Source organism: Oncorhynchus mykiss, chromosome 25 (assembly GCF_013265735.2).
Source record: "Oncorhynchus mykiss isolate Arlee chromosome 25, USDA_OmykA_1.1, whole genome shotgun sequence".
Taxonomy (NCBI): domain Eukaryota; kingdom Metazoa; phylum Chordata; class Actinopteri; order Salmoniformes; family Salmonidae; genus Oncorhynchus; species Oncorhynchus mykiss.
The window spans coordinates 23,643,064-23,666,726 of NC_048589.1; the positions used below are offsets into that span (position 1 = coordinate 23,643,064).

The 23,663-nt window shown below is 40.3% G+C and overlaps 2 protein-coding genes and 1 pseudogene across 6 annotated transcripts in view; all 3 read right to left on the reverse strand.

Moving 5' to 3' along the window:
* Positions 1–2,069: 2,069 nt before the first annotated feature.
* On the reverse strand, positions 2,070–5,954 carry LOC118944143 (annotated as a pseudogene).
* A 5,204-nt stretch (positions 5,955–11,158) lies between these two features.
* LOC110505651 (cell division cycle-associated protein 4-like) lies at positions 11,159–16,278 on the reverse strand. 4 transcript variants are annotated; one of them, XM_036962221.1, is made up of 3 exons: positions 15,967–16,278; positions 15,256–15,432; positions 11,159–12,605 (listed from the first exon to the last, which is right to left on the reverse strand). In XM_036962221.1, exons 2-3 carry the CDS (start codon positions 15,265–15,267, stop codon positions 11,658–11,660), a joined length of 960 nt encoding a protein of 319 aa, XP_036818116.1. In that variant the 5' UTR covers positions 15,268–15,432; positions 15,967–16,278; the 3' UTR covers positions 11,159–11,657. The 4 variants fall into 4 exon arrangements, with proteins under 4 accessions (XP_036818116.1, XP_036818118.1, XP_036818117.1 ...); XM_036962223.1 differs by lacking the exon at positions 15,256–15,432 and adding an exon at positions 12,908–13,044 and having other exon boundaries at positions 15,967–16,275; XM_036962222.1 differs by lacking the exon at positions 15,256–15,432 and having other exon boundaries at positions 15,967–16,271.
* A 3,650-nt stretch (positions 16,279–19,928) lies between these two features.
* The window catches only part of LOC110505652 (1-phosphatidylinositol 4,5-bisphosphate phosphodiesterase beta-1), a 28,469-nt gene continuing 24,734 nt past the window's right edge, over positions 19,929–23,663 (reverse strand). The window contains exon 32 of one of the 2 annotated variants that reach the window (XM_021585018.2): positions 19,929–23,562. In XM_021585018.2, the coding sequence (XP_021440693.2) occupies positions 23,398–23,562 (165 nt within the window). In that variant the 3' untranslated portion in view covers positions 19,929–23,397. Of the gene's footprint in view, positions 23,569–23,663 lie in introns of both variants that reach the window. The other variant, XM_021585017.2, reaches the window with a different exon arrangement.

Sequence of the window (23,663 nt, forward strand, 5' to 3'; positions counted from 1 at the left end):
CATTTTCTGTGAAAAACATGTAAAATAACACATTTTCATTGAGTGCACATGTGCACCCACCTACACATTTATATTACATATGTGGTGTTCGGGTCCACTGGACCCGAGGGTAATATAAGTGTGGAGAAGTGTGTGTGTGTGTAGGTGAAAACAAGTAAAACTTAAACAAAAAGGTTTGCTGTGTGCCTACGCTCTGTCTTCCTCCTCCCTGGGCCTGCTGTTTCAACACAGCACCAAGAACCTGTCTGTCTCCCTGCCTGTCTCCTACTTTTCTTGCAGTCTTTACCCTTTGTAGTGTGTGAAACTACACAATGTCTTGCGGGAACCAGAATGTACAGTGCCTTGCGAAAGTATTCGGCCCCCTTGAACTTTGCGACCTTTTGCCACATTTCAGGCTTCAAACATAAAGATATAAAACTGTATTTTTTTTGTGAAGAATCAACAACAAGTGGGACACAATCATGAAGTGGAACGACATTTATTGGATATTTCAAACTTTTTTAACAAATCAAAAACTGAAATATTGGGCGTGCAAAATTATTCAGCCCCTTTACTTTCAGTGCAGCAAACTCTCTCCAGAAGTTCAGTGGGGATCTCTGAATGATCCAATGTTGACCTAAATGACTAATGATGATAAATACAATCCACCTGTGTGTAATCAAGTCTCCGTATTATTGCACCTGCACTGTGATAGTCTCAGAGGTCCGTTAAAAGCGCAGAGAGCATCATGAAGAACAAGGAACACACCAGGCAGGTCCGAGATACTGTTGTGAAGAAGTTTAAAGCTGGATTTGGATACAAAAAGATTTCCCAAGCTTTAAACATCCCAAGGAGCACTGTGCAAGCGATAATATTGAAATGGAAGGAGTATCAGACCACTGCAAATCTACCAAGACCTGGCGTCCCTCTAAACTTTCAGCTCATACAAGGAGAAGACTGATCAGAGATGCAGCCAAGAGGCCCATGATCACTCTGGATGAACTGCAGAGATCTACAGCTGAGGTGGGAGACTCTGTCCATAGGACAACAATCAGTCGTATATTGCACAAATCTGGCCTTTATGGAAGAGTGGCAAGAAGAAAGCCATTTCTTAAAGATATCCATAAAAAGTGTCGTTTAAAGTTTGCCACAAGCCACCTGGGAGACACACCAAACATGTGGAAGATGGTGCTCTGGTCAGATGAAACCAAAATTGAACTTTTTGGCAACAATGCAAAACGTTATGTTTGGAGTAAAAGCAACACAGCTGAACACACCATCCCCACTGTCAAACATGGTGGTGGCAGCATCATGGTTTGGGCCTGCTTTTCTTCAGCAGGGACAGGGAAGATGGTTAAAATTGATGGGAAGATGGATGGAGCCAAATACAGGACCATTCTGGAAGAAAACCTGATGGAGTCTGCAAAAGACCTGAGACTGGGACGGAGATTTGTCTTCCAACAAGACAATGATCCAAAACATAAAGCAAAATCTACAATGGAATGGTTCAAAAATAAACATTAGAATGGCCAAGTCAAAGTCCAGACCTGAATCCAATCGAGAATCTGTGGAAAGAACTGAAAACTGCTGTTCACAAATGCTCTCCATCCAACATCACTGAGCTCGAGCTGTTTTGCAAGGAGGAATGGGAAAAAATGTCAGTCTCTCGATGTACAAAACTGATAGAGACATACCCCAAGCGACTTACAGCTGTAATCGCAGCAAAAGGTGGCGCTACAAAGTATTAACTTAAAGGGGCTGAATAATTTTGCACACCCAATTTTTAAGTTTTTGATTTGTTAAAAAAGTTTGAAATATCCAATAAATGTCGTTCCACTTCATGATTGTGTCCCACTTGTTGTTGATTCTTCACAAAAAAATACAGTTTTATATCTTTATGTTTGAAGCCTGAAATGTGGCAAAAGGTCGCAAAGTTCAAGGGGCCGAATACTTTCGCAAGGCACTGTAAGTGTGAGTGATGTTGCATGTGTGTGTGTCTGACTCTCCTACCTTGGCCTGCTGTAACTATATAAGTGAGTGAGATGTTAGTTAAATTCCTGAACTAAGTGTTTTCATCATTCTAGATTACAGTCGGTAGCAACAAGAAGAAGCGCTGTGATGTGTGTGGACCCAAGAAGGACAGGAAGACACAGTACACATGCATCAAGTGCAAGAAATACATTTGCAACAAACACACACACAGTACAATGTGTCCTTCCAATTTGTTCAGTTCAAAGAAATAAACATGAATAGTGATGCAAACCCTGTTTCATTAGTATAGCTTCAAGATAAACATGATTTATTCCACCCAAGCCTTGATTGTAATTGATTTCTTTACAAAAAATCACATTTTATCAAAAAACAAATGGTGCTTTAATTGATAAATGTGATCTAACTGAGGTAAATGGCTAATATTAACCATGTGTGCTGTCTATATTTATTGTAATTGATATAAGTCAACATCTAAGTATTAAGTATTTTTTTACGGAAATTGTTATGGCTATATAGTTTTAAAAATCCAATAATGTTGTGGGTCCATCAGACTTGCGAACATTGGGTTAATAACAAAAACATGAAAACCACACAAGGGTTAATATTCATTAACTAAAATCAAGAGGCAAATCTCTATTACTTTTTCATTATTTGTGGGTCAGATCTATGGCATGGTATGTGATTATGTTAAATCAGAATTAAACACAGAAATTGCAATGGGAAGACATCCACTGACGCGAAGCATTGTATAGTTTAAAATGTTATTAAACATAATTTAATTTCAATGTACGTATAAAACAAATACTGACATCTGACTACATGAACCAGGATAATGGCAGAATCTTTTCTAAGAGTTGATTCATTCCATATCATCATTATTTACAAATCTAAAAAGTTGATATTGCACTTAAAAACCATTGAACACATTGACTAGTAGTATTTGATACAGCAGATCTACAAGCCAAAGTTACTATCAGCATCCTAACAAAACATGAATGAGCTGGAGGAAGACATGTAACTTGCTAATAAGAGGAGTCATTCTCATGACCAGTTGTTATATTTTTGCTACACCTCAAAACAATGATCTGGAGAAACAAAAGCTCACAAAAATGTATGACTGTCCCATTTGTCCATATATTTGATCAAATACCCATCTCTAAGATTGCGTTTACACAGGCAGCCAATTTTGATCTTTTTTCCACTAATTGGGCTTTTAACCAATCACATCAGATATTTTTCTGAGCTTCGATCTGATTAGTCAATTAGACCAATTAGTGAAATATCAGAATTGGGCTTCCCGTGTAAACACAGCCTTAGTCTCACTGTAGAAACCTGGCTTGACATCTTGAGGAGTGCATGGTACAAATATAAACCTAAGTAATGATTGGGTGTGTCTTCTTACTGTGGATAGGTGTTGTGGAAAACTGGATTGTTTGTGCTTTAACTATTTATGGAATCACATTATTGGCGTCTTCCACATCTATCTTTCCCCCATTGTGTTCCTCTGCTTTGTTAACCTGCCTAAATACTCTAAACCACAGACATTTTCATGGGATTGGTCAATGGGGTATGATGGAGCTAATCAGCACAAAGCAGCGTAACAGGGAGGTTATTACATGTGTACAACTCCATCTGAGCCAGTTCTCTTCCATACAGTGAAAACGAGGGGTTGGTGGATGAGAACACTCCTCCCACATGTCATTTGATTGGTTGGCGGGTTGAGTCTATGAATAGAAATGTAATACTGAGAGCAAAACAATCACCTTTTCACAAGTAGGCCCATCCTACATGACAAGATATGTAGTCCAACATTTTCCTCCCCCCTCTTATTTCCATCTCTCTCTCTCTCATCTCCTCCCAGCTAGTGCACTGGTGGGATGTCAGAGTGAATTAAGATTACATTCCAGTGCAGTGGCTGAAGAGAGACAAAGGGACATGGAGGAAGGGAGGATGATCCTGGGTTGTATTGAGCCTTTACATGACACTCACACGTGGAGGAAAGCGCTCACTGCTAAGCTCTCCACTTGATATATTTCTTAACTTTCCTCATTGAAACTCAAATACTACATTTCTACAGACTTATTTTAAGTCTTTAAGGCACTGTTTTTTTAAAGGGAAAAGTGGCTGCTATAATTTGATTAAATGCAAAGATAATGTACAATTTCAAGAAGATGCATTATATAATAGCACAAGCACTAAAGGTAAAATGATTTTTTCTCGCATTCTGCTGACTCCCTCAAGAACTGAACATTATGTTCTCAGTAGATACACCGTCTACGTCACCTTAATAAAACCGCTCTCGTATGACAAAAATACTGATGATGTCCAAATCCTTAACAACCAGGTCATGACCCCTTGATGTGAACTACATGTTTCATGAGTTGACTAGGATCTCCATAATGTGGTCCAGATCATTGAGGTCGGTCAGACACCGCTTTAGTCCCTTGTCCCCCCAGGACGACACCCCGCACACCCAGGATGGGTAGCCGGTCAAGGCCGAGGGGATATCAGAGTCGTACATGGAAGTGTCAATGCCCTCAAAGATGTCATCCAGGGCAAGGTCCGTGAGGTAGCCCAGGGCTTTGTGCTCTGGGGTGCCCAGAGGAGCTGTCCTGTAAGGGAGATGTAGGCAACAAAGGGTGGGGCGGCGAGGGCGAGGAGACACCCAGTGCGTTTCCTTCAGCACACCCTGGGCAGGTGAGTGGGCCATCCTCCTCCCAAATACCATCACTGAGAGAGTCATGGTGGACAGCATTTAAAGGCAAGTTTGAGAGGTCAGTTGTGTGGGTAGGTGCATCAGGGTAAGGGGAGAGTGACTGGGCTGACAGGTCAAGACTACCTGGCAAATCCCTGTGCATGTCCTATTGAATCTGCCTCAGGGTATTCACCTGCAGCACTGAGCGGTGCTGGCTTAGTTCTGCTCCTGTTCGACTGCGCTGTAGCTTGTCCAGGCATAGGCTGAGCACCAGCTGCTGCAGATGAGGCAGGTAAGAAGACCCACCCTGAGCCTTGACCTCAGCCTTCTCTGGCAAATAGACCTTGAGCCCCTCTGCCTCATTACAACTGTTTCCGCTTCACGCCACGACCCAACATAGATCTAGACAGGAAAGACATTGATCACTTTCACTGATCAACATTTGAGTATGAAATATACACATCACTTGAGTCTGGTCTTCATATAGTTTTAAATCTAGTTTGTAATGTAAGGCTCTTCTTGTTCAGTGAGTCGATAGGCTACTGTATCGGCCTACATGTGCAACGTGTGTACTTGCTGTTACTGTATTGGCCAGGTCTATATGTGCAACATTAGCCTAGACAGCAGATAGTGGGCGCTAATGGATGATGCTTTATGTACAAGCAGGTCCAATGGGGACACTTGAGTATATTACCGGCTGGGCACATCAATCCTGGACGATAATGTAGCTCTAGCGCCCAATATCGGCTGCCTAGGGTAGTGCAACTTCTGTCTCGCTGTTGACAGTGCTCTAATTAACTACTGTATTTATGCATATTTTCATGTGTAAGACAGCAATAAATATGAGCTTGAGTAAAGGATGAATAATGCGTTCCAATATTTTTTCCATTATAAAATTAACAATTTATGAAGTGCTGTTGAGACACGACTATCTAGAAAACGCAAACACAACATGCTAGTAATACTACCAATACAAATCACATAGGCTAATCTACCTGTATTATGGAGCTACTGCATTTGATTCCAACTCCTCGGTTTATAAAATATCCTGCGCATTGTCGATGATTCGTTGCTCTCTCAAAAGACCGTCATTTACACAGTTGAGTTTTCACTGCATCTTATTGAAATGTGAGGAAGGCAAGAAATCGTACAAATGTTTCGTTCAAAGGCCGTGTCTCTTTTCGTTATGGCTATCCCCCTGACCGCTGATAAACGTGTCTGTTTTGCTTGGAGGGGTGTGGGACTACAGGGACACATGGAAAGGCAGAGACAGTTCCCGGATACCCATTATGAAAGCAGTTGGTCGGCGAGACCGCAGACCAAGCCTCCACTAATTGTCATTGGGCGGTCTCTACCACTCACGGGGCTGGGAAATGTGCAACACATTTGAGGTTTGTAACTTTTTACATGCGTTGAAATTCAAAGTACCCAGTCTACATCGCAGCGCATTTGACTGCAAATCAAGAGTTGTTACTGTTAAAACCATCGAACACGGTTACAGACGCATGGATTACGAAGTTATTTCATACAATGTAACAATTACATTTTCCTTATGAGAAAATAACTATTGTGGTGGATTGGCCCATGTACATCCACGCAAGGTCAAAAGTCTATTGTAATTGTAAAAAGTGTGTGTGCACATTACAAAAGTAAAGTATTACCTTGGGAGGAACACATTTGGAGATCAATGTGTCTTTCAATGTTTTCGAAATTTCAATGAAGATTTGGAAGAATATTCCATTAATAAGTACAGTGCCTTGCGGAAGTATTCGGACCCCTTGAACTTTGCGACCTTTTGCCACATTTCAGGCCTCAAGCATAAAGATATAAAACTGTATTTTTTTTGTGAAGAATCAACAAGTGGGACACAATCATGAAGTGGAACGACATTTATTGGATATTTCAAACTTTTTTAACAAATCAAAAACTGAAAAATTGGGCGTGCAAAATTATTCAGCCCCTTAAGTTAATACTTTGTAGCGCCACCTTTTGCTGCGATTACAGCTGTAAGTCGCTTGGGGTATGTCTCTATCAGTTTTGCACATCGAGAGACTGACATTTTTTCCCATTCCTCCTTGCAAAACAGCTCGAGCTCAGTGAGGTTGGATGGAGAGCATTTGTGAACAGCAGTTTTCAGTTCTTTCCACAGATTCTCGATTGGATTCAGGTCTGGACTTTGACTTGGCCATTCTAACACCTGGATATGTTTTGGATCATTGTCTTGTTGGAAGACAAATCTCCGTCCCAGTCTCAGGTCTTTTGCAGACTCCATCAGGTTTTCTTCCAGAATGGTCCTGTATTTGGCTCCATCCATCTTCCCATCAATTTTAACCATCTTCCCTGTCCCTGCTGAAGAAAAGCAGGCCCAAACCATGATGCTGCCACCACCATGTTTGACAGTGGGGTTGGTGTGTTCAGCTATGTTGCTTTTACGCCAAACATAACGTTTTGCATTGTTGCCAAAAAGTTCAATTTTGGTTTCATCTGACCAGAGCACCTTCTTCCACATGTTTGGTGTGTCTCCCAGGTGGCTTGTGGCAAACTTTAAACAACACTTTTTATGGATATCTTTAAGAAATGGCTTTCTTCTTGCCACTCTTCCATAAAGGCCAGATTTGTGCAATATACGACTGATTGTTGTCCTATGGACAGAGTCTCCCACCTCAGCTGTAGATCTCTGCAGTTCATCCTGTGATCTGTGATCATGGGCCTCTTGGCTGCATCTCTGATCAGTCTTCTCCTTGTATGAGCTGAAAGTTTAGAGGGACGGCCAGGTCTTGGTAGATTTGCAGTGGTCTGATACTCCTTCCATTTCAATATTATCGCTTGCACAGTGCTCCTTGGGATGTTTAAAGCTTGGGAAATCTTTTTGTATCCAAATCCGGCTTTAAACTTCTTCACAACAGTATCTCGGACCTGCCTGGTGTGTTCCTTGTTCTTCATGATGCTCTCTGCGCTTTTAACGGACCTCTGAGACTATCACAGTGCAGGTGCATTTATACGGAGACTTGATTACACAGGTGGATTGTATTTATCATCATTAGTAATTTAGGTCAACATTGGATCATTCAGAGATCCTCACTGAACTTCTGGAGAGAGTTTGCTGCACTGAAAGTAAAGGGGCTGAATAATTTTGCACGCCCAATTTTTCAGTTTTTGATTTGTTAAAAAAGTTTGAAATATCCAATAAATGTCGTTCCACTTCATGATTGTGTCCCACTTGTTGTTGATTCTTCACAAAAAAATACAGTTTTATATCTTTATGTTTGAAGCCTGAAATGTGGCAAAAGGTCGCAAAGTTCAAGGGGGCCGAATACTTTCGCAAGGCACTGTATAATGGTCTCACTTCATAATATAGTCAAATCTAAGTACCTAATTACTCCATTGTTAATATTTTTGTTATCATGAAAATAGTCCAAAAATGTACCGTTTCAAATCCTGTGTTAAGAAATGCAATGTTAGTCTCATGGAATATCATTTCTTGAGCACTACAGAAATCAATTGATATTATGGTGTGCATTTACGTTTTTGAAGGTTGTACACTGATTGGTATGCACATTACACAGCTTACACTACAAATCAACCACAATACTTTAACTTACCTTTATACTAGCGGTTAGGATTCCTGGCTTTCACTCAGGCGGCCGGGGTTCGACTACCGGTATGGAAACAACTGTTTTGGGGCGACAGGTAGTCTAGTGGTTAGAGCATTGGGCCAGTAATCGAAAGGTTGCTGAATCGAATCCCCGAACTGACAAGGTAAAAATCTGTCATTCTACCCCTGAATAAGGGGCAGGCTGTCATTGAAATAAAGAATTTGGTCTTAACTGACTTGCCTAGTTAAAAAAATATTCACAAAAGGTCTTTAAATAAAAGGAGAAATTTCATTTTTTAAAAATAAAGTATTTATACTAAGACTAATTTGATCAAATTAATGAAAATTAAAAAATGACAAGATTTGCACCTTTTATTATAAAAAAATATTTACAAAGGTCCTAAAATGTTTTCTTAATATAAAAATGCATATACTTTACAATTGTTAAGGTCTTTGAAATTCTAGCTGCTGTTTGAAGCAGTGACATCATTCAGAGGAGTTTTGTGGTAGTAATGACCAGAGTAATACTGTCAGATTTTACTGGTACGGTTTGCCTGAGTAATCGTTTCATCATGATAAGGAGACATTATGAACAGAAATCTTTAGAGAAAGAGCTGCTTGTAAAAATAAATTTAAAAAATGATAGTTGAATTCTGTACAAAATATATTTTTGCAAAATAAATGCATAGTGAATAGGGGGGGGGGGGGGGGGGGGGGGTATTGAGTTGTAATTAAGCAATAAGGCAAAAGGGGGTGTGGTATATGCCCAATATATACCACGGCTAAAGTGTGCCTGGATAAAGCCCTTAGCCATGGTATATTGGCCATATACCACAACCACCCGAGGTGTCTTATTTCTATTATAAATTGGTTACCAACGTAATTAGAGCAGTAAAAATGTCATACCCGTGGTATATGGTCTGATATACCACAGCTTTGAGCCAATCAGCATTCAGGGCTCGAACCACCCAGTTTATAATATATCACATGGGTATACACAGCTCAGTTTAAAAATCTACGTGGCATGTATGTATCTGTATTTAATAAATTAAATAAATTAAAAGGAATAACTTAATGGGTCAACCAATAATTCTTAATTTGTAGTAATACAAATATCAGAAAATAAGGCTTCTTAATGTTGATATCAAGCAAGAGTTTCTCTAAATACTTTACAAATATAGTCTAGGTTGTAAGGGATGGATTCCAATCAAGTAGGAAAAAAAACTGTGCCCATCTTGAGACTTAAATGCTTAAAACCAAACCATAGGAAGACATTGGGTGACTGGCTAAATTAAAATTTATCATATTCAAAATATGGGGGGAAATTATATTAAATCATACTGGTAAATTTCCCAAACTGTAAATTGCAAAAATATATATTTCTATATACATACAGTTGAAGTCAGAAGTTTACATTTACTTTGGAATCATTAAAACTCGTTTTTCCACCACTCCACAAATTTCTTGTTAACAAACTATAGCTTTGGCAAGTCGGTTAGCACATCTACTTTGTGCATGACCCAAGTAATTTTTCCAACAATTGTTTACAGACAGATTATTTCACTTATAACTCACTGTGTCACAATTCCAGTGGGACAGAAGTTTACATACACTAAGTTGACTGTGCATTTAAACAGCTTGGAAAATTCCAGAAAATTATGTTGTGGCTTTAGAAGTTTCTGATAGGCTAATTGACATAATGAGTCAATTGGAGGTGTACATGTGGATGTATTTCAAGGCCTACCTTCAAACTCAGTGCCTCTTTGAATGACATCATGGGAAAATGAAAAGAAATCAGCCAAGACCTCAGAAAAAAAATTTTAGACCTCCACAAGTCTGATTTATCCTTGGGAGCAATTTCCAAACACCTGAAGGTACCACATTCATCTGTACAAACAATAGTACGCAAGAATAAACACCATGGGACCACACAGCAGTCACATCGCTCAGGAAGGAGACGTGTTGTCTCCTAGAGATGAATGTACTTTGGTGCGAAAAGTGCAAATCAATCACAGAACAACAGCAATGGACCTTGTGAAGATGCTGGAGGAAACAGGTACAAAAGTATCTATATCCACAGTAAAACGTGTCCTATATCACCATTACCTGAAAGGCCGCTCAGCAAGGAAAAGGCCACTGCTCCAAAACTGCCATAAAAAAAAGCCAGACTACGGTTTGCAACTGCAAATGGGGTCAAAGATCGGACTTTTTGGAGAAATGTTCTCTGGGCTGATGAAACGAAAATATAACTGTTTGGCCATAATGACCATCGTTATGTTTGGAGGAAAAAGGGGGACGCTTGCAAGCCGAAGAACACCATCCCAACCGTGAAGCATGAGGGTGGCAGCATCATGTTGTGGGGGTGCTTTGCTGCAGACTGGTGCACTTCACAAAATAGATGGCATCATGAGGGACGAAAATTATGTGGATATATTGAAGCAACATCTCAAGACACCAGTCAGTTAAAGCTTGGTCGCAAATGGATATTCCAAACGGACAATGACCTCAAGCGTACTTCCAAAGTTGTGGCAAAATGGCTTAAGGACAACACAGTCAAGGTATTGGTGTGGCCATCACAAAGCCCTGACCTCAATCCTATAGAAAAAGTGTGGGCAGAACTGAAAAATCATGTGCGAACAAGGAGGCCTACAAACCTGACTCGGTTACACCAGCTCTGTCAGGAGGAATGGGCCAAAATTCACCCAAATTATTATGGGAAGCTTGTGGAAGGCTACTCAAAACGTTTGACCCAAGTTAAACAATTTAAAGGCAATGCTACCAAATACTAATTGAGTGTATGTAAACTTCTGACCCACTGGGAATGTGATGAAAGAAATAAAAGCTGAAATAAATCATTCTCTCAGCTATTATTCTGACATTTCACATTCTTAAAATAAAGGGGTGATCCTAACTGACCTAAGACAGGGAATTTTTTACTAGAATGAAATGTCAGGAATTGTGAAAAACTGAGTTTAAATGTATTTGGCCAAGGTATATGTAAACTTCTGACTTCAACTGTACGTACATGTTTCACTAATATTTGTTTTACTCTTTAGGAAAATATGCATCGCTTCAGAGGGTCTATTTGTGTGTAGTGTAATGACATTGTTCTTCAGTCCATACATATTACAATAAATAAAAACAAAACTGGAAAAATAGATTGTATGACAAAAAGAAATATAGAAAGTATGTCAAATAAGAAAAATCATAATGGTATAGGTTGTAATCTCTGCCCACTTAGAGATGCACAGCTGCATGTCGTAACACTGAATAAGTTCTTGATTTCATAAACCCTCAACATCTGAACGTATAATAACACCATATCCAAATATACGCACCACGTGCACAGTCTGTAACGAGTCTGCAAAGTAAGTATGCAAGGAAGTGTGTTGTTTCTCAGGAGCCCACTATGATCTCCATGATGTGGTCCAGTTCATTGAGGTCTGATCGGCAGCTGGTGCTGGAACTGAGGGGTGAGGGCCCATGGGAGGACAGGCTCTCCAGGAGGTCATAGGGCCCCATCTTAGGAACACTCTGCATTCCTGTCAGCACTGTATCAAGGTCGTAGTAAGACGCATCCACGTCTGAAAACAGTTCCTCCAGAGCAGGGTCGGGGCTGGGCGCAGGGTTTTTGATCTCGAACGTGCCAAAGACCTGCTCTGCTGTCCTGGTGTCCTCCACCAGGCTGTCACGCTCCCTCTCCTCCCCCTCTGAGCCAGACCCACACTCCTCACTGTCCTCCTCCTCCTCCTCATCATCATCATCATCATCTTCACCTGTCTCCTCCTCTTCCCAGCAGGGGTCCATGCCAAAGGTGCCTGGCAGGTAGGAGGTTGGGGCTTGGGGGGAGACAGTGGACATAGTCATCCCCACCTCTGCCGCCGCCGCCTCCTCCTCCTCCTCCAACACCTCCTCCGCAGGGCAGCCCTCTGAACCCACCACTGGGAAGGGCTTGGGGACCTGCTCCCCCTGGGCTGCCTCTGTCTGCCGGCACAGAACCTCGGTGGCCACCAGGCGGTCTGCAGAGCACTGGGCAGCAGCGTTGGCAGCACTCAGGGCCTGGGTCATGATCTGCCAGGTGCCGTCCTGGGTCATCTCCTCCTGGATTTGCCTAACCGTGTTGGCAATCAGCACCGAACGGCACAGATTAGGCTCCACCAGCATGTGGCACAGCTGCAGTTTGATCAGGGACATGTCCAGCAGGGACTGCCGCTGCAGGCTGTAGGACGACAGCATCCTCACAGCTGCCAAACTCGACTGATTCACATCCTCACCGCCTGCCACAGGTTCCTCCCTGGAGTCGGAAAACTTGCGCTTCGTGCCCTTCGGGAACATTTTGGCTCTCTGGGGTGAAGGGAAACGGAAAGAGTGTTATTGGTGACAAACCTGTCACAAAAACTTCACATTCTAACAAACACACATGATATCATGAAATACTGTGTTGTCTTGATGAATTTTAGTTATCAAAACTACATTCAAAAAATGTATGAATTTATAATTTGTGGTGTTATGTTTGAAGTGTGTGGCATAAGGACTTTTCATTGGTAAGAGAATTTCATGAAGAAGAATCTCTACAGGTTAGCTAAATATTAATGTAATGTGCTACAGTATAAATAGCTTGTTGTTTTTCTGAAAGTTTGCTATACCTTTCCTGTTGAGAGGCACAGGCATTAGCATAGCAGCTTGGTCCCGGCTGCAGCGCTTCAGTACTTTTGTACAAGCAACAAGCAGCTTTTGTTCTGCACCCTTTCTGCCCATTTTAGGCCAGTCTGAAGCAAGGCTCCTGCTGGGCGGAACAACCACACTTTTAACAGACCCACTGAACCACCGAAAATACAGCATGTTACCAACCAACTACCATCACTGCGGTCAAAATCAGGACAGGTCAGGCTTTTCTCAACAACAAAAAACACAATCAGCTCATGTACATACACTATCCCACCCCACGTCCACCTGTCGTCAAACATCTAAATATTGGCAAAAGTGAGTTCACTTCTGTACTACTGGAGTGAAGTTAATAGGACACATACTGGGTGAGAAAAGTCAAAAGAATACCACACAGGTTTAAATGTGATATGTTTGAGATATACACACCATGCTCCAAAAAATATAACTGCTATAATGTAATTAAAGGGAAAGGAGGAACAGTGAAAATAACCTTCCTGAAGCAGTATCTCTGTCTGAATGAGAAGATATCAGAAGACTTGCCTCAAAACAACAGGGGACGGCTGTTGACTCCAAGGGACCAACAAGCAGGGAAGAGCAGAGTAGGGAGAGAACACAGGACAGGAGCCTGTGTGACATCACACTACATTTTCCATCAGACTAAAACAAAGGAACTTCTGTCAGGGTGTGCATCTCCTCAGAGAGAGCAGTGGCTGGGGCAGTAATTGGAGTTACTACTCTGCTACATGGATCAACCATCTACGAAGCAAGCAATTATATCAAACAGGAGACAAGTATGAAATAAATTAAGCTAATAAAGTAACATTTTGGTTCAAAACAGCAAACATTTGCACTTAATAGATTTTAACACTATACTAGCTTATGGCAAAAAAAGCACAGTTGATAATAACAACTTAAGCAATGTTCCTAATAAGCAAATGTCTTGTATCTATCTATTCTAGGGCTGCAGGGATACACTGGACATCACAGGGGCACAATCTATCAGTCTGCCAAGCAAAGGACATTGAGCTTTGGTCCTACCTGAGAAGACATCTCAGCACTGAAGCAACAAATAACATCACAAGTGACACTGTCGCATTTACTGTATGTTTTCACCATTGGAAGCAATCAGGAGAGTGCTTTTGAGTGTGTTAATGAACCTAACTTGAATGCAGACTTTATGGCCGACCACTTAGCCTAACCATTGCTTTCACTAGAGGGTGGTTATGTGCTTCTAATGTCATTAGCCATCAATAAACCATGATGAAAAACAATGTCACATAATTGGACTGGTGCCCTTACTGAAATCTAAGATCATGTTAGCTGCAAGAACTGAAGACTGCAAATGGACCTGCGTCAGACCACGGATAAAATGCACAAACAGTCTGATACAATCCTCTGGGGTACAAGACAACTGTCAAATTCAGCAAATGTTGTGTTCTAAATAGCTAAAACCCAAATAATAATTCCATATTTTCTAGTCCAATTCATGAGTAGCGTTGCCAGGTACCCTATTCAAAATACAAAATGTGAGGCAGACATGAATGTACTTTCTCTGTTTCTCTTTTGTTACCTTAGTGGTAACTGTAAAAAAGAATGGAGAATTTCTAGCTAAGAAGCAAAATACTACACAAGTAACAACAACACAGGGTTCATGTTAATGCACCATTTCACCCACAAACAATAGGTGTCTACTATGGGAGTATAGCTGATTGGATATCTGAAAACAAGGAAAAAAGGAAGCGCAATCATTTTGATGAGAAAAAACGAGTTAGTGGTGCCAGGCAGGGGACTTTTTGCTCTTTATGAACACTGCAAACCTAAAATGGCCTGTTCAATACAAATCTGTTAGGTTGTAATCCATTGACAAATAGGATCTAATAGGTTAATGTGGCTATAAGAAAACAAAACATAGGTCAAGCCAACATACACCCCTTCAAATTAGGACGGCAGGTAGCCTAGTGGTTAGGCCGTTGGGCCAGTAACCGAAAGGTTGCTGGATGGAATCCCTGAACTGACAAGGTAAAAATCTGTCGTTCTGCCCCTGAACAAGGCAGTTAACCCACTGTTCCCCAGTAGGCCGTCATTGTAAATAAGAATTTGTTCTTTACTGACTTGACTAGTTAAATAAAGGTTAAATGAAAAAAAAAAATCTTTAAAGTTGAATCATTGTTTTGATGAATCAAGGTTTTGTACTCCAAACAATTAATCTGTCAGTGCCAAATGTAAGGAGGGAACCTCATTCATGTATGCTGTGCTTGTTGTACTGTATGTGTTATGCCTCAGTTACATTACACCGTTCTAAACGTCAAAGAGCAGCAAGGCTTACATAAAATAGCATTAACACCCACAGCTCCACCAGAGATCCTCCTCCTCCTCGTCTCTGGCTCCACCTAGGAATAGTCTCCCCTCCCCCACAATACTGACGTTGACAGTATTTCCGCTGCCGCTTATGCTTTTTTGAATGGAGAAATTAGCTGACTACGCAACAGTGCGAGTGTGTATTCTGCAATTCATAATAGGTTAATACAAAAATATGTACATAATGAAATTAGTTATTTATATTGCACTCACTGCAATAGCGCATGTCCTTCTCTGGTAGCTGTACCGCATGCTTTGTCTAGCTCGAGCAACAGGGACGCTGGGGCGACAACGGAGATGAGGCCATTTTGAAATAACTAACTACGTTACCTACTGTAGCTAGCTAATTCCCACTCTGCGATATAATTGTTTAACTATAAAATAACGGATATAAATGGGGTAGATTATTACAACACTGTTTTTAAAATTATGAACTTCCCTTTTCCAGCTACATTTCTCCACTCTCCCTAACTGACATGGATACTCCCGCATGAAAATTGTTTAGCTACCTAACTACCGTTAGCTAACGTTACCTAGCTAAATGTGTAGCTACCCCCCCCCCCACCCCCACCCCCTCACCAGACTAACATTTGACAAGAGTTTCGGAGATAAACATTTCAATAAATGCGCCATATCAATCCTAACAAATAAATACAGTCGGTTAATTAATTTGGCGTACCTTTATTTTTACTTTATTCCGGTGTTGGTCATAGGATCCTCTGTAGAAAGCGGAGATCGGGCTGAGATGAGATCATTTATGCCACGGCTTCAAAACTAGCTACCTCGTCTTCACTGCTCCCTGCTTGCTACGGCCAGGGAGCAGGAGGGGTGAATGGGGCGGGTTCCATGCATCTTGATAGACAGGCTGTCATTGTCACTTGAACGAGATCACCAGAACAAAAGGTACACTCCACACTCTCAAAACGCAAAGAAATGGCACAGCAACAACAGCACATGTAAATCAGAGCTCGCGTGCGTTTCCCCTCACAACTGCAGACTGTAATCAGTGCATAGCGAGGAAATTGTTATTTCAAAGCAAAACATTTTTGTTTTTAAATCAACAATAAATTAAATACAACTACGATGAGTTATACAGAATTACAGAATATAATGACATTGGAGCTTTTGACTTAATTTATCTTTTTTTTTCATTGTTCAAATTTGGTTTACCAAGGATTTTTGTTATCCTCTATTTTGACAAATTACTCTTCCAATCTTACTCTAGTTCGTGGGTGTGAAATTGGATGTGTTTGGCCAAAAACGTAGTGACGGTACAACACCGTAACCCGATCGGAAATTGCGGCGAGTAGTGCGGACGAAAATGAGAAGTGTAGAAAAAGTTGGTGAAGCAACAGCTGTGCTGGAATGCGAACAATAAGGGTGTCAGTTCTGAGGGTATATAATGGGAGGATGAGCGTCAAGGACCGGAATGGTCAGTAGTGGAAAGACATAGGAAGAAGAGAGATCATTATACAGAAAGCAGTAGTGATGTGTTGGAGTGGAAAGTTGTGATAAATTGTCACGCTTGAGTAAATGTAAATACGGGCAATACGTTCATAGAAAATGATTCAAATAAAAGTGAAAGTCACCCAATAAAATAGTACTCGAGTAAAAGTCTAAAAGTATTTGGTTGTAAATATACTTAAGTATTAAAAGTAAATATAATTACTCAAATGTACTTAAGTATTAAAAGTAAAAGTATAAACAATTTATTTTAATTTATTTTAATCATTTAATTTATTTATATTTTTTATTAACATTTACGAATAGCCAGAGTCACACTCCAACACTCAAGACATAATTTGCAAATGAAGCATTTGTGTTTAGTGAGTCCGCCAGATCAGAGGCAGTAGGGATGACCAGGTGATCTTCTCTTGATAAGTCTGGGAATTGGACCATTTTCCTGTAAAAATGTAACGAGTACTTTTGGGTGTCAGGGAAAATGTATGGAGTAAAAAGTACATTATTTTCTTTAGGAATATAGTAAAGTAAAAGTTGGCAAAAATATAAATGGAAAAGTAAAGTAGAAATACCCCCCAAAACTACTTTATAACAAAAAGTACTTTAAAGTATTTTTATATTAGAACTTTACACCACTGGTTGTGATAGTGTTTAATGAGACGACAGGGCCTCACTTACACCCTATCCGACTAACTAATTCAATTGAGATAGAGGTACAGTTGGAAGTCGGAAGTTTACATAGACCTTAGCCAAATATATTTAAACTCAGTTTTTCACAATTCCTGACATTTAATCTTTGTAAAAATTCCCTGTCTTAGGTCAGTTAGGATCACCACTTTATTTTAATAATGTGAAATGTCAGAATAGTAGTAGAGAGAATTATTTATTTCAGCTTTTATTTCTTTCATCACATTCCCAGTGGGTCAGAAGTTTACATACACGTAGGATTTCCTATTTAGAATGTTAGAGAACTTGTCCCATATGCACTGCAGTGTTTTAAAAGCCAAAGAATGGGACATTTAGCTGCTCAGTGTAAAGGAAAGAAAAGAAGTGTGGAGGGGCACATGAGTATGGTGAATGTGGAAGCAATGTGAAGGTTAAGTCCTGTAATTATGGGGGAAAACACAGTGCTGCATTTTGTGGATGCCAGGTACAGAGAGAGGCTCAGAGAAATAGAATCAGTCATGATGTATCATATGCAGAGGCCGTAAAACAAATTGTACAACATGTAGAGCTTACATGGATGTACCTGTAGTAAGTGGACCAACTGTCGAGGCTGGTGCTTCTGATGGTCTTGGCATGGTTTCGAGGCCTGTTCAGAAATCTTGTGCTCATGAATGTGTGGTGTCAAAGGACACGTTGATAATGAATAAAGTTGACTTCATAGTTTTTATTGGTAAGGTTATCAATATGACTCGGTTTGTGGAAAGCAGAAATGCCAGGTTGAAGGTTTTTTTGGAGATGGCAAAATAGATTTTGGGGGTAACAGATATTACTGTTGAAATGGTTGTTGACATGCTGAACAATCCAAAGGGTGGAGTGTCTCAGCATGATATAGATCAAGTTTAATGGGGTTTTGGGGGGAGAGTGTGGTAGAAGTTAGGGATTTTTCTGGTTTTGAATTTTATTTTCATGGCAGTACAGAATTGGGCAGATCATGATTGATCATACATTCCAGCACAGTAGGTGGCAGCATGTACTTAAACGATTGTTTGCGTACCGCCATGACATCATAGAAGAAGAAGAAGAAGAAGAAGAAGAAGAAGAAGAAGAAGAAGAAGAAGAAGCAGCAGCAGCAGCAGCAGCAGCAGACGAAGAAGAAGACCACGATGACAGCGACAGCGACCACGTTTGTCAAGCATTTGTCCTGCAGGGAGAGCTGTTGCCAATTCAAGTAATGACTGGCAGATGTTATAAGGTTTTGTATGGCTGTTATAATAACCTTTTGTGTTTGGTTTCAGATGAGTGTATGTACGTCTCATGTTTGCATTTGTGCGTACCAGTTAGATTGTGTGAATGTACAGTTGAAGTCGGAAGTTTACATATGTAACCGATGTGAAATGGCTAGCTAGTTAGCGGCGGCGCGCGCTAATAGCGTTTCAATCGGTGACGTCACTCGCTCTGAGACCTTGAAGTAGTGGTTCCCCTTGCCCTGCAAGGGCTGCGGCTTTTGTGGAGCGATAGGTAACGATGCTTCGTCAGTGTCAGTTGTCTATGTGTGCAGAGGGTCCCCGGTTCGAGCCCGGCGAGTGTACGGATGAAAGCTATACTGTTACACATACACCGTAGCCAAATACATTTAAACTCAGTTTTTCACAATTCCTGACATTTAATCATAGTAAGAATTCCCTGTCTTAGGTCAGTTAGGATCACCACTTTATATTAAGAATGTGAAATGTCAATAATAGTAGAGAGAATGATTTATTTCAGCTTTTATTTATTTCATCACATTCCCAGTGGGTCAGACGTTTACATACACTCAATTAGTATTTGGTAGCGTTGCCATTAAATTGTTTAACTTGGGTCAAATGTTTTGGGTAGCCTTCCACAAGCTTCGCACAATAAGTTGGGTGAATTGTGGCCCATTCCTCCTGACAGAGCTGGTAGGCCTCCTTGCTCGCACACGCTTTTTCAGTTCTGCCCACAAATGTTCTATATCCACAGGTACACCTCCAGTTGACTCAAATGATGTCAATCAGAAGCTTCTAAAGCCATTACATTATTTTCTCAAATTTTCCAAGCTGTTTAAATGCACAGTCAACTTAGTGTATGTAAACTTCTGACCCACTGGAATTGGGATACAGTGAATTATAAGTGAAATAATCTGTCTGTAAACAATTATTGGAAAAATGACTTGTATCATGCACAAAGTATATGTCCTAACCGACTTGCCAAAACTATAGTTTGTTAACAAGAAATTTGTGGAGTGGTTGAAAAACTAGTTTTAATGACTCCAACCTAAGTGTATGTAAACTTCTGACTTCAACTGTATTCTTTTAAAACGTTAGAAAATACACACATTTAATTTCATAATAAATATTTTTGTCAAATGTGGTTCAAGTAATCACAAAAACAAGGGGCAAATCATTACTGAGAGCAAAGGCTCCATCCATACAAGTTAGAACAACTTTGTAAATTAAATAAATACTTCTAGTAATATTCTTACTATTAACACCCAACTTATCTTTGACTTTTTTATTATTATTCAATATAATACTGCAACCAAACAAATACAACTATATACAAATAAATCCAATACAATTATATACTTCATAAACATTCAAATAACTACCAGAATCCTATTCAATAAGAGAGTTAAACACGGTTTGGAATTTCATAACATGTTTACATATGTTTTCTTCCTATATTATTCATGTATTTTTATTGATACAAATTTGAGATCAAACGTGATACTTTATTTTTTGTAATTACTAGAGTATAGTAATTTTGTTTATCAAAACAGACATTTAGCCTCAGTAAAATAGTCAAACAGATGTGAAGTAAAGTGCAGTAATTACAGAAAAAAAGTTTAAACAACAGCTACAAGAAAAACATACTTTGCCAGTTGCAACACATTGTTGCAGGTCCCATGTGAAACCACTACTAAATCTTTGTTGGATCTGACATTTTTGGGGGTTATTTTACACTACATCAGGAGTTGGAAATGGTGATGAAGAATTGGGATATAATTGTATTAAATATCCAAAAGGAAACTAATTAAATAACATGAAACTAAGTCATTAATTATGATTGAACCAGTACATCCATGTTATTAAGCATATAATAGTACATTTTAAACATTCAACAAAAATACTGCATAAAGTCATGCATCCCTGAAAGTGTATGGAACCAAACAATCAACAGCTCATCATTTGTAAATAACAGATCAATGTCGTTTGCAAAACGTATGCATATAAAACTCTAAAAGCATTAATACCAAGTAGAAAACAATGATTAGGTGCTTTCAACACTGCACCTTAGCCCAGGGCTAAGAGCCTCCTTAGCCCTGGTCTAAGGGAGATTTTTACCTCGGGACTAAGCAAGTGTTCACACTTGCACATTAAAAAGTGGGCTAGCACCAACCTTAGCCCAGGGCTTGCACCGACGTTTCGGCTCTAGCCCCAGAAACACGGTGTGTGTGAAACACGGTGTGTGAAATAGCCAGTGTGATACGCAGAATTTTCACTGTCCAATCACAAAAGCTACACATTCACTTAATTGGCATATGCTTGTGATGCGTCCTGCATGGTATTTTAAGTAAATGTATACTACTTCATCCTCCCATCTGAGTTTTAAAAATCCTACAAAAGAAACGATTGTCTTTCCAATTGAATAAGAATATACACTGTATATTCATTCACACGGCATCATACCCACACCGCCGTGCACGCCACCTTTTGTCCCTTATTTGTTAGTGAAAAAGTTGGCAACCCTAATTGTTTACCAGGTCCGACAGGCAGACAGCAAGCTTTATACAAACCATTACCGTTGGAAATAAAATGCTAGACTAAAAGCAAGAGGAAATAATTTGTTAATAAAAAAAATGCCTTATTGCTTAACATTGGTCGAGTGACAGAGATAGAATGTTGGTCCATGTGTGTTTGTACAAGTGTGAATCCTCGGCCCAGGGCTAAAGCCCACCCTTATTCTGCAATTACTGTGTCCAAAATACCACAGTCAACCGCAGTTACTGCACGTTTACTGCAGTTTCAAAACGGCAATCTTTCTTTATAAGGGCAGGGTTAACAAATGCTTGTGCAAACAGGATAAACTAGCCCAGGACCAGTCTTTGCCTGGGGCTAAGAACAATGCAGTGTGAAAAGGCCTAAAGAAACCTTTTCAGTAGCAACGTATTTTAACAGAAAAGCACAGACAGCCAGCAGTGGTGCAAACAGAAGCAAATTATCCACATTTTAGTGCAAAAAGGCGCTCCTCTCGCCCACTGACTACCCCAACACTATGACTAGATAAGAACCACATGTGGTCAGAACAACAGGACCGTGCCTCAAGTCAAGATATAGTCAGTAGAATAAGAACACGTTCTTTGCTTGCCCTCATGCAACACACTGTTCAGCCACTAGACCAGCGTTTCCAAAACCCGGCTCTCGGGACCCCAGAGGGTTCCGTTTGGGGTTGAGCCCTAACACTACACAATTTATTCAAATGATCAAAGCTGGATGATTAGCTGATTATTTGAACCAAACCCCACACTAGACTAAGTGACATAGCAAGAATTTTATTGGCTTTTTGAATGGTTTTCAATCGGCAAAACATAGTGAATGGTCTTAGGGCAGAAAACGTAGTGAATGGTCTTAGGGCAGAAAACATAGTGAATGGTCTTAGGGCAGAAAACATAGTGAATGGTCTTAGGGCAGAAAACATAGTGAATGGTCTTAGGGCAGAAAACATAGTGAATGGTCTTAGGGCAGAAAACGTAGTGAATGGTCTTAGGGCAGAAAACGTAGTGAATGGTCTTAGGGCAGAAAACGTAGTGAATGGTCTTAGGGCAGAAAACATAGTGAATGGTCTTAGGGCAGAAAACATAGTGAATGGTCTTAGGGCAGAAAACATAGTGAATGGTCTTAGGGCAGAAAACATAGTGAATGGTCTTAGGGCAGAAAACATAGTGAATGGTCTTAGGGCAGAAAACATAGTGAATGGTCTTAGGGCAGAAAACATAGTGAATGGTCTTAGGGCAGAAAACATAGTGAATGGTCTTAGGGCAGAAAACGTAGTGAATGGTCTTAGGGCAGAAAACATAGTGAATGGTCTTAGGGCAGAAAACATAGTGAATGGTCTTAGGGCAGAAAACATAGTGAATGGTCTTAGGGCAGAAAACATAGTGAATGGTCTTAGGGCAGAAAACATAGTGAATGGTCTTAGGGCAGAAAACATAGTGAATGGTCTTAGGGCAGAAAACATAGTGAATGGTCTTATGGCAGAAAACGTAGTGAATGGTCTTAGGGCAGAAAACGTAGAGAATGGTCTTAGGGCAGAAAACATAGTGAATGGTCTTAGGGCAGAATCTAAATGAAAGTCATTTGGCAGTAGTAAATTCATTAACAAACATTCCTTCATATATCTTATATGACCACGTTTTCATGAATTTGATGATTTAATCACCAATTCAAAATAACAAGGACATAAACACGGAAGTATAACGTAGGAATGCGTCGATTGCACGGGTGACATGGCATGTTCACATGCTAGTCGGAACTAGGAAACTCGTGCCGCGTTCAACGAATCAGCAAGTTTCTCTGACTTCAATGCGTTCAGACAACTGGGAACTCAACATTTTTTTTTGCTCCAACTGGTAAAAATAGTTTTGAACGGTCATCCCACTCAGAATTCCAACTCGAAACTCTGGCATCTTTCTATAGCTCAGACTTTCCAACCGGAAAGTCACTGACATCATGAATTGACCTCGTTTTTTTCTTCAGAGTTCCCAGTTGTCTTGGAAGCCCCATTAAAGGCAGGCAAGAGTACAATGTAGAGTATATATCAAATCTCAACTCTCAAAAAGTTTACAATATGCTACAGATAACATAACAATACAAATTATCCAGGACTACCTTTAGAGTGCAGTAGTAAACCAGCATTTATTAAGAAGAAAAGCTCTCTTTCCATCTCCTCTCGCTTTCTCTCTTTCTCACTTCCTCTGGTCCTCTAGTTCCTCCTCAGAGAGTATGTCATGGGGGGTGGGGGGCCGGGGCACGACGTGACCTTTGACCCCCTCTTTCCTGTTCTGCAGGAAGTCCTGGATCTCCCCCGGCAACAGACAGAACTTCTCCTGGTACTCCGTCTCCACTGCACCCTGCAGCTGGGGTCAGATGTCAGAGTTAGGAGAAAGGGGTAGAGGTCAGGGGTTATAGTTAGATGCTAGAGGTTTAGGGTTAGGGTTACGGATTTAAAGGT

Excerpts from the sequence above, each read along its gene's own strand:
- LOC110505651 (XM_036962220.1), bottom strand. The coding sequence starts at position 15,539 with ATGCGGTACAGCTACCAGAGAAGGACATGCGCTATTGCA. Across the intron at positions 12,606-15,500 it reads GAAGGACATGCGCTATTGCA|AGAGCCAAAATGTTCCCGAA; the intron begins GTGAGTGCAATA and ends CCTTCACCCCAG.